Source organism: Cydia amplana, chromosome 21, assembly GCF_948474715.1.
Source record: "Cydia amplana chromosome 21, ilCydAmpl1.1, whole genome shotgun sequence".
Taxonomy (NCBI): domain Eukaryota; kingdom Metazoa; phylum Arthropoda; class Insecta; order Lepidoptera; family Tortricidae; genus Cydia; species Cydia amplana.
In genome coordinates, this window is record NC_086089.1 from 8,241,485 (window position 1) to 8,258,927 (window position 17,443).

Here is a 17,443-nt window from a genome sequence, read left to right on the forward strand (position 1 = left end):
CGGTGCAGCGGCAGGGGTGGATGAGGGGCTCGAGCCGGGAGCTGTCGCAGCAGCTCCAGCAGTGGGGGGTGGGGGGGGGGGGTTACCTCTGCTAGCCACCGGCTGAGGCAGTCGTGGTGCACGGCGGACACGTCGCCGGTGCAGCGGCAGGGGTGGATGAGGGGCTCGAGCCGGGAGCTGTCGCAGCAGCTCCAGCAGTGGGGGGTGGGGGGGGGGGTTACCTCTGCTAGCCACCGGCTGAGGCAGTCGTGGTGCACGGCGGACACGTCGCCGGTGCAGCGGCAGGGGTGGATGAGGGGCTCGGGCCGGGAGCTGTCGTAGCAGATCCAGCAGTCGCGGGCGGAGCCGACGCTGCCCACTAGCGAGTCTGTCTCGACGTCCGATTGCTGTAATGAGGACGGAGTTATTATGATATAGTGTTTCATTGTGTCAAGGTGTGCCTGAATATAAACGAGGGAATTTGAATCTACTACCACCTATGTAACAAAAACAGTGGGGATCTTACGGCATATATATGAAAAAAGACCCGATAAAGTTTTTTTATAGCCCTGGACCTTCCATACAAAGGCCAAAAATGTTTCGCGTCAAAAAATATTTTGTTGTACTTATTCCTAAGCAGAACACGATACTGAATAGGCCCTTAAACGGATCCCCGCTATTTTTGTTACACCTTGTATACGGTACTTATGGCCCATAGTTTAGTGGGAGAGCTACAACGAGCTTGATCTTGCTTAAACTAAGTTTAATTATCAATCTCCCTAACACAGGTAACAAAATCAAAAAAGTTCAGAACCACTGGCTAAACATTGCCTATCGCACCAAACTCGTCAAAAAGGTTAAAAACCCCTGGCCTAAGGTTCCCAAACTCACCAAACTCCTCCAAGGCAAGGGCAACACCTCACAGTGACGATGAAACAATGAAGTTAGCAACACTCTGCATAACGCCCAACGCCAGTAGCCAATCACGTACGAGATCAGCCGCGCCTTCTGTCGCCATGACAGCTCGCTGATATGCGTGCTTATTATCCACTGGGGAGACATCTTGAGGTTAGACTAAGACAAAATGGCCGCGGTGCCTTACAAAATGGCGGTGCCTTTGTGACCTTCAATTCCAATGATGACTGTCGAAAAGTACATTCCATTGGCAAAAATTCCTCGTTTAAATACAGAGTTTTTCGAACGTAAAACATACTACATCTTAAAAAACATTACCGAGTCGTTTTAAAACATAAAAAGTAAGAAAATTTATGCGTAGTGATAAAATTTTATGGCTTTTCTATGATCATTTGATAAGAAATGTATGCCATTATGGATTTCTTTCGGTGAATACAAAGTTTGATGGATGCCATTTCGGACTAATATATAAAACTATTGTATATTAGTTAATAAATACAAATCAGTCATTGGAATAAGTAAAATACAATAAAACATTGATAAAGCGGCTTGATTTAGAGAAAACCTCAAACAATAACAGGAAGCATTTAAGCTGAAGACCCAAAAGCACAAAACGTACGGACTCAAACTTGTCACCTACATAAAAAAAACGGACGGACTGAACCATTCACCTATATTCAATAAAACGGACGTACTAACCTTTCACCTAAAAAAAAACATTAAAAAACAAAACACGTCTGGATGGTGTCCAGATTCCCCAAATTGGAGACAATAAAGCAGACAACAACAAAAAACAGACCTATAATTCACTGTAAGAGTCCACAAATTAGTTTGGTAAGTGGGATAAAAAAATAATTCTTTGAAAGAAAAACAAGTATAACCGATTTTATTCTTTACTGGAGTGCAAAACCCTTTTTCAATGCATAATGATAGATAAATATTTATTATTATATTCTAGCTTAACTCATGACTCGAAAATAGGAAATAGACAAAATTGCGCATTACACTTTACCGTCACTTATTAAACTGGATGTGAAAATTGCCGTATTATTATTTAATTAAATTATATGACTCAACTAACCTAATGGTATATGAATCAACTATTGTATATAAACACTTACCGTTGGTGGTAATAATATTTTGAATATTACAATATTATGTATATCTAACCCGGGGTGATTATAAAACTATAGCGCGCGATCCTTGTATATATATGTCACCGTAAAATTGTAAACACTCGTCATATTATAATCTCGCTAGTTACATTATAAACTGACGGTAGGGAGATTACAATCTAATCTAACCTAACCTAACCTAACCTACGTTAGATTATAAACTAACGGGTTCACAATCTTACGGTGTCATATTACAATAAGCGCATGCGTCCACGGAATGTAGGAAAAATGGGGCATTATCTATGAAAAGTTGTTGTCGATGGCGCTTACGCCGCACAGCGTCGCGCGGCATTGTATTTATATCGGAGCATCGTTAACAAACGCGTAAGCGCCATCGACAATAAGGTCCCTTTTCGTAGATAACGTCACAAATGACAATGCGCTTACCGCTGCGTTTACCGCGTAAAACAATGTAGTGCCATTAGATTATCTGATGTAATAATACGTTTTTGGCAAAAATTAAAATTTTTGGTAAAAACTTTTATCGCTGACTGTACTTTTGTTTCCATAGGCAACTAATACTCATCAAGACAATTCTAAAAACCCCAAACACAATTAGGTTTCTTTGTTTCATCACAGAGTTCCTATGGCCACCTCCTGTCTCCATCATCAGATCAGCTCGATGGTACCATATTATTGTATTGTCACCAGACTTACATATATATGTATGCAAATTTTCAGCTTCATTGGACATTGGAAGTCGGAAAGTGGGTCAAATTTAACCTGCAAGATTTGACCAGTACAAACAGGCGTGGCTCACCCGCGATTTCGTCGCGTCGCAACAAGTACCTACAAGTACATCCGTCCCACACCAATTTTGGTGCCTAGCCATAAGCCGCGCGTGGCGCTTGCGCCACCTAGCGGTCATATCTGTCGTAATCGTAACAGACGCGTTTTGTTAGAGAGTGAATCTTCTGTACCTATTTAGTACTATTATTTATTCTGCGACATAGATGTGTACATTGTAAGTCAAATAAAAGCTTGTAAAATGGGTGAGCGGCAAACGCACTGCGTTTAACGCGCTCTTAAATTACAATAATATAGAACATAATTAAAATAACTCGTCCCGATAACATTTTACGAAGACCTTTCACCCTAAACAGTCCAAGCGTTGACATAAGATCTTGTCAACAGTAGATAACAGTATTGACAGTAAACAGCCGTATTCATACGCGCCAAGTGAACGATTATTTATCTAATTTAATGCTATCAGTCAGGTCAGTGCAATATTTCCTGTAGTTTTACAGTTGAGAAAATTATTGCGTTGGCTAAGATAATCTGAGTTGAGAACATTCTATCCAGTTTATATATGCTTTCTTCGCTACTTTATGCAAATAATGTACGTACAGTTAGCAGCAGAAGTTACTAAGCGTGCAAGATGTTCAAAATGATCTTCGCATATCATTTAGAACTCCTAATGGCTTGCCCGCATAGCTACTTACTACTAACCGTATTCTTACACTGACAGTTACCAATCCTAATGGGAATATTATTATTGTCAGTAACTCAATATACCAACCTCCCCACTATTCTGTCTGGACTAGTCTGGAGCTTTAGGGAAGAGGGAGAGGGCAAGAGACAGTACCTTAGCGTCCTGGTGGTTCGGTTCTGCCTGAAGCTCGGGGGAGGGGGCACAGTACACCTTAGCGTCCTGGAGATTCTCAGTAGTAGTTCGTGGTTCTACCTCGGGGAGGGGTAGGAAAGAGGAGGAAGGGAAGGGCGAGAACAGTACCTTAGCCTCCTGGTGGTTCGGTTCTGCCTGGAGCTCGAGGGAGGGGGCACAGTCGCACAGTACACCTTAGCTTCCTGGAGATTCTCAGTGGTGGTTCGTGGTTCTACTAGAGGGAGTAAGAGGAGGAAGGGAGGGGCGAGAACAGTACCTTAGCATCCTGGTGGTTCGGTTCTGCCTGGAGCTCAAGGGAGGGGGCACAGTCGCACAGTACACCTTAGCTTCCTGGAGATTCTCAGTGGTGGTTCGTGGTTCTACTAGAGGGAGTAAGAGGAGGAAGGGAGGGGCGAGAACAGTACCTTAGCATCCTGGTGGTTCGGTTCTGCCTGGAGCTCAAGGGAGGGGGCACAGTCGCACAGTACACCTTAGCTTCCTGGAGATTCTCAGTGGTGGTTCGTGGTTCTACTAGAGGGAGTAAGAGGAGGAAGGGAGGGGCGAGAACAGTACCTTAGCATCCTGGTGGTTCGGTTCTGCCTGGAGCTCAAGGGAGGGGGCACAGTCGCACAGTACACCTTAGCTTCCTGGAGATTCTCAGTGGTGGTTCGTGGTTCTACTAGAGGGAGTAAGAGGAGGAAGGGAGGGGCGAGAACAGTACCTTAGCATCCTGGTGGTTCGGTTCTGCCTGGAGCTCAAGGGAGGGGGCACAGTCGCACAGTACACCTTAGCTTCCTGGAGATTCTCAGTGGTGGTTCGTGGTTCTACTAGAGGGAGTAAGAGGAGGAAGGGAGGGGCGAGAACAGTACCTTAGCGTCCTGGTGGTGCTGCAACAACTCCTGCAGCTTGGCATCGTCGAGCTGGCGCGCCAGCAGGCGCCGAGGGTTCAGGAGCCAGAGTCGCTCGGGTGCCATGGAGTTCCAGAGCACGCAGGGGAACCATAGCGCGACCCCGATCTCGGCGAGGCGGAACACTAGGTCGTGCCAGTTGCGCGACACCACTGGGACTCTGGGAATAAAATGAATTATTATTAGGGAAGCAAATTGGAGTTCGGTTCTACACTCAACCACAGGGCGGACACGCCATACATCAAAAATGATTTGCGTTTATATGTGTGCGCGGCACGTCTGTACACGCGTCATTATGTATGTGTGCGTAAGTCGCTCTACTGAGAGCATGCCAGAAGTCCGTCAGATTCATGTCGCGGCCAGTCGCGGGGCGAGGTAATCCGAGTCGGGGCGGGGCGGTGCGTGGCCGTTCTGTATGATAATACTATTACTTACAAGTTTCCGAGTTACCTCGCTATGAAGGGTATAAAAGCTTAAGGGGATGCCCCACGCCAATGACCTTCGATCTGAATCCCTTAGTTTTCTAATGTTTTTATGTAGCTTATCATATTAACAGCAACGGCTTTAAGCAATATAGTATCCCATATTTACTTCATAGTTCATAGTCTTCGAGATATTTGGCATCAAAGTTGAACCATTATAGGTCAAAAAACTGGTTTTCTGGCCATAACTATTGTGTTAATTAGTTTAAAATTAAAATCCTCGACACGTTTTTGGAGACTTCAAAGACGTATCCAAATATGCAGATTTCGTATGTCTAAGATCCTACACAGCAAACTAGATACGAAAAATGTGTTTTTTTAGATAATGTTTAAAAAAATCATAAATAAATAAGCATTCATTTCTTTCAAAATCCGGTCGACATAAATGAAGATGAAGGATTGAAGAACCGATAGCCACTTGTCCTATAATTCTATCTGTAGTACAAAAGTAGGAGATACGATTCAAAACTTGTCAAAAATCTATGAAAACCTCGGGTAGCCCCTTAAAACAGTCCGACCCAGGAATAAAGCGTCAGCGTCGGGGATGTTTGCCGAAGCTCGCGTGGATGGCTTCCAAGCCATAATGCGCAAGAGAGTGGCCTCCCTGATGCGCCGTGTTAGGGACAGCCCCATCAGCCTTCTGAACACTGTTATTGACAATTTACAGTGTCCAATAGTGCTCAAATGGAACGATATGCACATGGACCATAATAGAGGTGCTGTTAGGCAAATTTAGTTATTTAATGAATAGTTTTAGTTTAATTTAATTTATTGTAATGTATGGATCTTGTTATCTGAATTAAATATATTAAATAAAAAAATAAAAAAATAAAGAAGTTGGGATTGGGGACACTAATTCATTTGGTCTTCTAAAGCTCGCCGACCGTCTCAGGAGCGAGGTAACCCACGCTGAAGAGCATCAAAGAATGACTAACCATGGATTGTTGAGAACCCTAAAGCTTGTAAACTAATGTAAATCTTACTTGGTCTTCCACAGCTCGCTGAGCGTCTCCGATGCGAGGAACCCAGCAATGAGGATCAGCATCAAAGCCTGGCTGACGAGCCCGACCCTGGACTGGTGGAGTTGGGAGTGGTCCACCGAGCGGGGGTCGACTGCGCCACCGCGAGACATGTCCGTTTGGACGCCCTGTTGGATAAGAACATTATTTTAAAAACCAGCCTTTATTTAAAAAAAGTGCGAGACAGATTCGCGCACGAAGGGTTCCGTACTATTACGCAAAAAATGGCATAAAAAATCACGTTTGTTGTATGGGAGCCCCACATACATATTTATTTTATTCTGTTTTTAGTATTTGTTGTTATAGCGGCAACGGAAATAAAAATTAAACTGTCTAACAATCACGGTTCATGAGATACAGCCAGACAGACACACATACGACAGACATACGGACAGACGGATAGTGGAGTCTTAGTAATAGGGCCCCGTTTTTAACCTTTGGGTACGGAACCCTAAAGACATGAACTGGTGATCGTGACATGTGGTACACGAAACAAATCTATAGGTAGAGATTTTATAATTAGTCTTCGTATTTCGAAATTATCAGTGTGTCCACTGTCCACGTCTTTACTCAAGCGGTAGAAAGCTGGGATATAGCAGTGCCTACGCTGGCTTGTAGCGCGTCAGTCAGAAAACAGAAGGGTGTTTCAAAGATACACATATATCGTTACCTGTTTGGTGACGAGCGTGGCTTGCGCGTCATCATCTGCCGCGGATGAAGGTCCCGGACGCGGCTGTATCACTGTGCACACCTTCGTCTCCTTTAGGAATTCGCCGCGAAGCTGTACAGACAATTTTCGTGTGACCAATAACATTAACCACACAAAGGTCCGTCCAGGCGTACGCCGCCTGGACGTACCTTTGTGTGGTTAATGTTATTGGTCACGGTCGCGTTTTTATCGTTTGTCACCATGCCTGTCACGTTCTAACAAGTATGTAAGTGCGAAAGGGACGCACATAGTGATATGCGTTCAAAATGGAACCGTGCTGCGCCCGCAGCTGGCGAATTCGCCAACTCAGGACTAGGGAATGGTCCCGATACTGGTTCTTTTGTACAAATACGGTATACAAACTCTGCTTTGCGTACAAGACAACTTTGCCAAAAGGCATTATCTACAAGTAGTATGTCAAGGCGGATATGTCAGTAGCAATGTAAAGCAAACTAGAGTATGGTATCACTAGGAAACGAACAAAAAACAGCAATGTACATCGAACAACGATGTAATGTAAACAAAACAGTTCCACAGATAAGATATAAATGACACGCGATTTTCGGACAATTCAAACCTAGTGTTGCTAACCCGCGATTTTACAAATTTGCCGCCTTTTTCTACTGACGAGATTTGCTTGACCAAGTATAACTTCGCAATATTTGTTGACTGAATTATAGAAGTATAAAGAAAAATAAAGAAAATAATAAAATATTTCAGCATCGAGAGCAAAACGAGGAAGATTAGAGGATATTTTCTGCGTAACAATTAAACATTAACACCAAACAATCGACTATCATCGTCTCAATGTCAATACCATTCCCTTAATAGGCGCTTATGAGCACCTACCATATAATGTCCCATTGTGTGCGGTTTGGGTGGTAAAACTGTTTAGCTTGATTGCCTTTGGGCCTTGAGTCATCAATACATGGTAGTGTCGTATATTTTTAAACGCCTTCCGATGAAAATGATTGATAAACATTTTAATCACTTAATCAAAACAATAGAAAATTAAAAACGAGAATGGTTAGATTATGGCTTTGTTTACGTTTCGTCAGGTGACAAGCAAAACTGACTAATTACTAAAAAATATTTACACAAAAACAACCTTATTTTAGTACTAATATGGTTCACTATGGCTATGAACTTGTGGTGGTAATTAATGAGTTTAGCTTGTCACCTGACGATATATTAACCGACTTCTTTTCTTAGAAGGAGGATGTTCTGTATTCGGTTGTTTTTTTTTTAATGCGACGAAGTCGACGATACGAGTATCAAGAGTTTTATGTTCACGTCACGTTCACGTGCAGTGGAACGAATTAGCAATTTTACTGACCCCATACATATTCCGCTCAATTTGGAACCGGAGCACAAAACCTAATGCATTTTAATAAATAGTTTTACTAAGTTAACCCGAAGTTGTATTTAAAAAGATGGTTCACCTTGAAATAGACTTCGACGCCGTAGATCAGGAAGAAGGTGACCACGATGAAGAGGAGCACCGCGTAGCAGCCGTTGAACACGTGCTGGTAGAAGCTCTGCGGACAAACAGACAGTCAGTATGCTTCTATATTGATATATATTATAACACTCATCCTGCGTGATCGAATCAGAAATGAGGAGATCCACAGGAGAACCAAAGTTTTCGACATAGCCCAGAGAATTGCCAGACTTAAGTGGCAGTGGGCGGGCCACATCGTTCGCAGAACCGATTGCCGATAGGGCAGAAAGGTTCTCGAGTGGCGACCACGTACCAGAAGACGCAGCGTGGGAAGGCCCCAGACTAGATGGACCGACGATCTGGTTAAAGTCGCGGGAAACCGTTGGTTGAGGGCAGCGAATGACCGATCTTTGTGGAGATCCTTGGGGGAGGCCTTTGTCCAGCAGTGGACGTCTTTCGGCTGAGATGATGATAACACTCATCCGTTTCAGCTGGGTAACGTTAGACCCGTTTTAATCACTAAATAGGTGCCGTGGAATTATTTGAGTACATAAACGTCAATATTAGGCAAAACACATTCGCAGAGATTAGAGAGGCTTTCACGAGATTCTCATCATGGGGGATGGTGATGTCGACGAGCACGGCCCGGCGTTGCGATCGATCTGTTATCAGGACATCAAGCTTATTGGCTACAATAGTCCTGTCAGTGATGACAGATCGATCCCCATAAAGCGTGGCACGACCATTCTCGAGAACTGGCGCAGGTGAGTACTTGTAGTACGGCATTTCGCGGTCCACAATGCCGTATAGAGCAAGTTGCTGGTGAATAATCCTGGCTACGATATTATGGCTATGCTAGTACTCGCCGTTAGCAAGATGAGTGACTGTCTCCTCTTTCCTTCGGTTGGTATCAGTTACTGTGTAACCAATGTACCTAAAATGATCCACACGTTTGTGGGCGTTGCTCCGACTAATAAATAGGTCTTCTCTTTTCACTTTCATATTCTTATACCTTTTCATTGAGATATTCTGTTGTCTGGTGGTCAATTCAATTCAATACAATTCATCGGTCGATTCTGAGACTAATCGATCTTCTCTCCTATTCTAGCCATGGCCTCCAGGGGCCTTACCATGATGTCCTATTACAATTCTGTTTAGGACACTGAATTGCCAAAGGACGTAGCTACATAAGTCGCATAACTCCGTCCCGGTTTAGGTCCTAAACAGAATCGCAATAAGACATCATGGTAAGGCCCCAGGTCGCTTTTGTTTTGAGGATAAATGGGGATAACTATGTTAACTATGTTAGTCCCGAAAATCCCGAAAGTACCGGGGCTTTAATTTTGGAATCCCGGTTCTTTGCTTGGCTCTAAATCCCAGGAAATCCCGGTACTTTCGGTTCCGGTATTTCCCGGTAGCAAACCCTAGTTGCATCGAACCGTCTATGATCATAATTATTTTAGGGCCACTTGCACCATCCCAGCTAGCCCGGGGTTAACAGGTTAAACCTGGAGTTACCATAGTTACCAGTACAATTTGATATTGGGTTAGCGGTTTAAACGGTTAACCCCGGGTTAGTGGGATGGTGCAAGTGGCGCTTAGCAAAATAGTTTTTGTATGAGATGATAATTTTCTGTGACCTACGTTACCTAATCGTAATCTGGAGAGAGGTATGGGCAAGTACTATGAATGTCATCTCGCGTTGTGTGGTAGGGCACAGCACAGCGGATGTCATTCCAGATCTAGAGCAGAGCCCAACTGGGGAAGTACCTCCACCTTACAGAAAACCGCAACCAAATAACACTAGACCCTACTCATAGTATGTGCTGTTCCTGCCGGTAAGTAAGGTTGCCAGAGCTCAACGAGGGTGCGGAGTGTTAGGGTCGGCAACGCGCTTGCATCGCCTCTGGAGTTGCAGGCGTCCATAGGCTACGGTAACCGCTTACGATCAGGCGAGCCGTATGCTTGTTTGCCACAAATGTAGTATAAAAAAATCAAGGCTCGAACTTTAAGTACCAATGACGTCAAACCACACAGAATAAATTCAAATAAATAGTCTCTTTGTAAACTAAAACTTTTATTTACCACATCATCCTGTGTGCAAATGACGTGACTTTTACGTCGTCCGCACTAAAAGTACGAGCCATGATCGTAATCAATGAATCAACAATGGTTGGTGCAACTGCACCGAGAAAAGAGTATACTTAAGTTAAAACTTGAATAAATGTCCTAATACCATTGATATAGTATAAAGAACTGGATACCCAATCAGCCGTCAAAAATGGCCCCACAAAAGTGATGTCAAAACAGATCATGCATTACTTTTTCGTTTAGTCTTGTTTGAAACGCTCAAATGTGAAGTTGTCAACAATTACGAAATGTGCCGTTAAAATATGTAAAAATAACAATGATAAAACAAGGAAAAAGGATGGAATGTATTTCTTTCGGTTAGTTCTTTGGATAGCATTACATAATTTATGTAATCTGGTGGTAATTTTATGGATTTGAATAAATTAATTTGTTAGTACCAAAGAAGGGATGTTAAGGAACAAAAATCTAATGAGTCGATGTGAGGTCAATATTTTTTTATATTTTTATATGGAATTCATAAGAAATAATATTATGTTTAAATTCAAGATTTCCAAGAAAACCTATGCGACGTGCAAAGTGGACTGCTATTTAATTATAGCAAGAGATAGGGGTGATGCAGTTTTAAACAAGGCAAAACGGCACTTGTGTGTTCGGCCCATTTCCCTGTTTCCGACATATACACCACCAATAAGGGCTTATATCGACTAACTGTAAATGCTAAACCTGTCGGAACACAGTGACAACCACAGGATTTTTTTTATAAAGTATAGGTAGACTTTATAAAAAAAATCCAATCAGTATCTAAATGTCCCCGTGCACCCGCGCTATGAGTAAATGTAGATCTTAAATACACAGTTATTTAATAAGTAGAATTTATTTCAAGGAAATTAGTATTTAAAGACGTATACTTACGAATTAAAAATTTGATTTGTTTGAATTTGAACCACGAATTAATTTTATTTGAGCTCCCGATTAAATTAAATTTGTTTTATTTATTACTTCAATTGGTTTTCCTGTACAGTAATACATATTAAAGTGTACCAAAGTGACTCCATTCGTTCATTATTCTCGTTTGACGTTGTTTGACGTACATACGTTACGTAGTGCCATCGGACTAAATTTTTTAACAGTGTTGGTACTTATGTTTGCAAATTTGACACTTTATGCTTACGACATTAAGCTCTTTTCTGTACGAAACATTTATCTTGACTCAAATTTTACGTAAGCGTTTTTATCATCAATGCAAATGGTGCGAAACGTCATTGGGATCCACATTTCTTGACGTTTTTGTTCTGCTTTGTGTGTCTATTTCTTTTATATTAAGTCAGTGCCTAATACAGACATATTGCAGACATACAATTTATACAATTGTCAATAAAACACAATTATTTATTATTTAAGCGTTATTAATAATGCCAGTAGTGTAACTTTTAAATTCCTTTAATAGTCTAATATGCTTAGTTTTGAATGGTCAGTAACTTCTGTATTTAATAGCAGTATTCACCGTTATCGTCGCTTTTCGGTGAAGGAAAACATCGTGAGGAAACCGGACTAATCCCAATAAGGCCTAGTTTACCCTCTGGGTTGGAAGGTCAGATGGCAGTCGCTTTCGTAAAAACTAGTGCCTATGCCAATTCCTGGGATTAGTTGCCAAGCGGACCCCAGGCTCCCATGAGCCGTGGCAAAATGCCGGGACAACGCGAGGGAGATGATGATTCACCGTTATCGTATAAACTACCTATTACTCGTACTTTATGCTCCGAAGGCGACTGTTATTTTTTATTCAGATTCCAAACAGTACCTACTCGTCATAGCAATAAAAAATAAAACTATCCCGCGGCTTGAATTCTTGGTAAAACTTTTTGCTCTTTTTGCAATTTCGTCTGGGTTCAATCGACAAAGCGATACAATCTTACATTTACTTAACAAAAAATACAAGATAACCAGTACACAGACAAATGGGTGTTAAGTTTATTACAAATAGGTACTCGTATTTAAGGTCAACCGGGATAACCGGGATGCATATGCAACTATGAGGTTATCAACAATTTATTTCTCGAATGCGATTGGTCGGAACGCCCCCTGTGTTACGTTTTATTTCCTAGTAGCTCAGGATTTTATCTCTAGATGACAGGAGCACGTTTTCACGTTGTTTAAAACAAGAACTCAAATAGATGCAATAACTCCATAGTTGAATTTAGGTACCCCAGTCGACCTTACCATTACTACCCTGTTCTTGCTATGTCAAACTCATGAAAATATACTTCGATAGCGCGATGTAGAAATTCCATATAGGAATTCAAGATAACTCTGACCGTAGTACGACACATCGTCGGCTAAGTCACAAATCTCAAGGGGTTAAGGCTAGCGGAGATAACAAGAATCAACCAATAGCATTGATTGACCACATCTCTCCGCTTTGCGGGAACATTCGCCGCGTCGCCGCAAGGAGTTAAGCAGTATTCGACTTTAGCTAAAGTTGGCTACTTCTATTATGGGAAATGATCATATGACATGCGACTTTAGCCGACGACATATTATTGACTTGAACCGCGTCTCAGCAGATATCGCAGGTATAAGAGTTACCTTCTCTTTGGCAGTGGTGTCGGCAACATTGGTGGTGAGGACTTCAGCTACCAGCAGCGAGTAGGTAGCTGATCACCTGAAGGTCACGAAAGCCAGGAATGACTTGGACAGGAACCGAGGCCGCTCCCAGCGGATATCGCAGCTATATGAGTCACCTTCTCTTTAGCAGTGGTATCAGCAACGTTGGTGGTGAGTACTTCAGCTGCCAGCAGCGAGTAACTGATCAAGTTGAAGGTCACGAACGCCTGAGCCCGTACCATGAGTCACTGACAGTGTCAAAACTGACATTTACGCTATCGAGAACGTAATTTACTTTCTATACATCTCGTTTGCACTAATATGCGAATACGAGCGAGAAGTATAGAAAGTAAATTACGTTCTCGACGGCATTTATGTCAGTGACAAACTGATGGTAGCCGTACAGGAATGACTTGGACAGGAATCTTGACCGCTCGCAACGGATATCGCAGGTATATGAGTTACCTTCTCTTTAGCAGTGGTGTCAGCGACGTTGGTGGTGACGACCTTGGCTGCCAGCAGCGAGTAGCTGATCAAGTTGAAGGTCACGAACGCTAGGAACGACTTGGACAGAAACCTTGGCCGCTCCCAGCGGATATCACAGATATATGAGTTGCCTTCTCTTTAGCAGTGGTGTCAGCGACGTTGGTTGTGACAACCTCGGCTACCAGCAGCGAGTAGCTGATCAAGTTGAAGGTCACGAACGCGAGGAACGACTTGGACAGGAACCTTGGCCGCTCCCAGCGGATATCACAGATATATGAGTTACCTTCTCTTTAGCAGTGGTGTCAGCGACGTTTGTGGTGACGACCTCGGCTGCCAGCAGCGAGTAGCTGATCAGGTTGAAGGTCACGAACGCGAGGAACGACTTGGACAGGAACCGTGGCCGCTCCCAGCGGATATCGCGGAGGTGGAACACCTGAGGGCAAGGGTTATGGCGTTAGTCTTAAACTTTTATATATCGAGCCGTTGATAATCGTTTTCCGTGTCATTTAAAAAAATCTGACATAGATGATTTCATAATAATCATAATACATGTGTTCACAACGGGTACAACTACATTTAAAAGTGCAAACAAGGCAAATGAAGATTTGCAAATCCAATAGTTTACACCGCATCGCGGCCACCGATAAGCAATCTAGGTTACTGTTACACTAATCTGAGTAATTATAATGTGTTTACTGAATAACCATTAACATTCAACTTTAAGAGCGGTTTCGCACTACGTCCGATCCGAATCCGTGAAAATATGGTCCGAAGTAGCCGTAGAACTATTTCTATGGTAATTTCCGCACTAGATCCGTCTGATTTCTTTCCGAAATCGGATGACGCAGTGCGTAAATTACCATAGAAATAGTTCTACGGCTACTTGGGACCATATTTTCACGGATTCGGATCGGATTCGGACGTAGTGCGAAACCGCTCTAAAGATGTTACAACTGGCCTTGAGAAGTAGAAATCGCAATAATTGATGCAGTACAGTTCAAGTGTACGCGTATATTATTAGGTCATCGCATGTTTAGAGATGTTTTGGCGTTAGAAATCTCCGCGGATAAATATTAAAGATAGAGTCTGGCCGCGTAGCCAGCCTGCCAATCGCTTACGCTCCGTAGCGATCGAAACGCAACTGTCACTGTCGCACTAATATGGAAGAGTGATAGAGAGACACAAAGCGTTTCGTTGTCGAAGCGATAGCGATTCTCACCTTGGCTAGGCCGGCTGTTCGGAAAGAGAAGAGTCGTGAAAATAATTACATCCCTCAAAAATAAAATTGCGAATTTTTAGATGTAATTTTCATGTTTTTAGCTTTTGTGCAAACTGTTACAATTTTTCAAAGTTCGTTTCAGACCTATGTTCGTAATTTTTTCTATCGAGCATGTCAAAAAATCAGAATTCGAATCGATGAAGTTACTAGAGAAAATCCTCCAGATTTCTAATAAAATGTTAAGCCGCTGTGATCTAAAAAAGCGGTACTATTTTTGAATAACTCCGCTCTCCGAACCTAAGGCATTTTAGTCCTCAGCTAAAAGTTGTTTACTTATATCTTCTAGAAATCACGTATAACTGATCTAACAACCGTCTGAGATAAGTTGTAGGCGTATAATGCGAATATTAGTCATTCAATTTTACCGTATAATATATGCCTGGTTTAGACTACTTTAGACATCAAGTTAGAAGTATCTATGGCGTTCTTTCTAATTCTAAAAAGAATGAACTAGAGCTAGGCCAGCGAGCCGTGACACAAGTTTTTTTAAACGGTATTATTTAATTATATATATAGGTAAGTAGCTTTATAAACCATCTGTCAGTTTTAATCTGTAATTATATATAGTTTGTCAAAGGACTGTCTCATTTCAAACATAGACAGAGATAATCATACTATCTTTGTCTTACACTAGTAGTAGCACCCAAAAGTAAAGGATAAGTATAGTTTTTGTGGTTCTTATTTACTGACAAATTGGTTTGACCAACTATAACTACGCAATAAGGATGTAGAAATATTGGAAATGTACAGTCAGCAGCAATAGTTGCTAAGCGGGTGAGGTGTTCAAAATGATCTTGACGCGACTTTATTGTTAAGAGAATGAGAGCGCGTCAAGGTAATTCTGAACACCTCGCCCGCTTAGGAACTTCTGCTGCTGACTGTAGAACATAATTAAAATAGATAAAGCCCGCGGTCTTGGGTTCGAATCCCGGTAGGGGCATTTATTTGTGTGGTGAGCACAGATATTTTGTTCCCGAGTCTTGGGTGTTTTCTATGTATTTGTATATTATATATATCGTTGTCTGAGTATCGACAACACTTGAGCTTACTGTGGGACTTAGTCAATCTTTGTAAGAATGTCCTATAATATTTATTTATTTATGTTGCTATTAATTAAAATTGTAATTGTTACTTCCCTAATTGTAATTGTACTTTGACGTGTAATGTATGAATAAATTTGAATATGAATATAGTGTCAAGTAAGGTTTTAAGTTTCGTCTTAATAGGCTACATGACTAATTTTCATTTATGGTATCAATCGATCGGGTTTGTTTTTAGGATCAAATGTCTATATGGGACCCATTGCATTAAAGTAACACAAAAGTCAGAAATTGTAGTCAAAGGCCGACAGTCGCACTTCACTCGCGAAACGCCCTAAACAAAACGATAAGGGAACGTGACGTCAAGGTCTCTGGGAGCCCATCTTGTAGTAAGGACAAAACAAGAAAATTGCGTTTTTGTCGGTGAAATATTGCGTTTATGTATATATTTGCCATACAATATTTTTTTGGATGAAATGTAAGGAATCGAATGGTACCCTTACTTTTATCGTTTTTGGAAGTTAAAAAAAAACTTAAATTTTGAAACTTTCATGTCCTGTATTTTTGTAATTTTTCAATATTTTATTTTAATATCCACAATATTGTGATAAATTGCTCATTTGCTATCTATTTTACTAGATTTTGTTATAAAATTCAACATGTGTCATCATCCCTATTATTACAGTCTGAACACTAGTTCAAGTCTTAAAGCAAAATACTTAAACGACTCGATTCTGAACGAACACTAGTCGTAGACAAATAGAACCATCATATCCGTAGGTACTGTATGTTTGTAAACACTAACTTACGTGTAAGTTGAAAAAACTAAACAAACTTTTACATACTTATTGGAATCTTGGAAGGCAGGAACTCCGTCAAAAAAAAAAGGATTGAAAAGACAAGAGAAGAAGGGAAACCTAGAATAACTTATCCCAGCCAAATAAAAAATGATACGTCGTATGAGGAAATTAAAAGACTGGCACAAGAAAGAAATGATTGACGATTACTCCACCGACAAGAGCAAAGTTATGATGATGATGATGATTGGAATTTTAGCCATCGGCTAACGGGTAACTATAAAGTTGATGTTTAATCGCACCTTGCTAGGTCAAATCAGGCAATTTTGTGGCCTACTTAGTTGTTATTCAAATTGTATAATTCTGTTCTGTAAGAATCTACTAGAATTCTGTGAACTTTTAAATGGATACTCAAATGGGGTCTTCCGACACCAATCGACGCGTATTTGGCAAAAGGCGATAGGAAAAAGGTTTATGTCTGCGCAATAAGAGCGAAAAAGACGTCTTTGCGGCCGAGCCGAGCCGAGCCGAGCCGAGCCGACGGCGACGCCGCGCAAGAAACAATGACGTGTTCTCGGAACGCAGACGCGGCAAACGCATTCCGTTGACCGCATGCGTCTAACGCTGCGATTTCCGCACAAAACAACCGAGCGCTCTAATATTAAAAACAGTCGTAAATCTGATAGAGATCTTTTTACTGAGTCTCTCTGGGACCGGTCTGAAAACCGCAGCCATATTCGAACTTTAAGATACGTCAAATATAACATATTGAAACGATATGAATCGGACATCGGACAACAGTGTCGTATTTCTTTGAAGAAACGTCACTTTTGACACTTGTTTGACACTGAGTTGTTTGAGACTGGAACCCTTAGCCTAAGACAAAAAATCTCACTTTTGTTTTTGTATATACAT

General features: G+C 41.7%; 1 protein-coding gene across 1 annotated transcript in view; it reads right to left on the reverse strand.

Annotated features, from left to right (window-relative positions):
- Positions 1–17,443, reverse strand: part of LOC134657867 (uncharacterized) — a 93,281-nt gene that overhangs the window by 10,712 nt on the left and 65,126 nt on the right. The window contains exons 5-10 of the mRNA XM_063513447.1: positions 13,696–13,845; positions 8,233–8,328; positions 6,752–6,862; positions 6,046–6,209; positions 4,542–4,740; positions 222–386 (exon numbers count right to left, since the gene is read on the reverse strand). Of these exons, the coding sequence (XP_063369517.1) occupies positions 222–386; positions 4,542–4,740; positions 6,046–6,209; positions 6,752–6,862; positions 8,233–8,328; positions 13,696–13,845 (885 nt within the window). The remainder of the gene's footprint in view (positions 1–221; positions 387–4,541; positions 4,741–6,045; positions 6,210–6,751; positions 6,863–8,232; positions 8,329–13,695; positions 13,846–17,443) is intronic.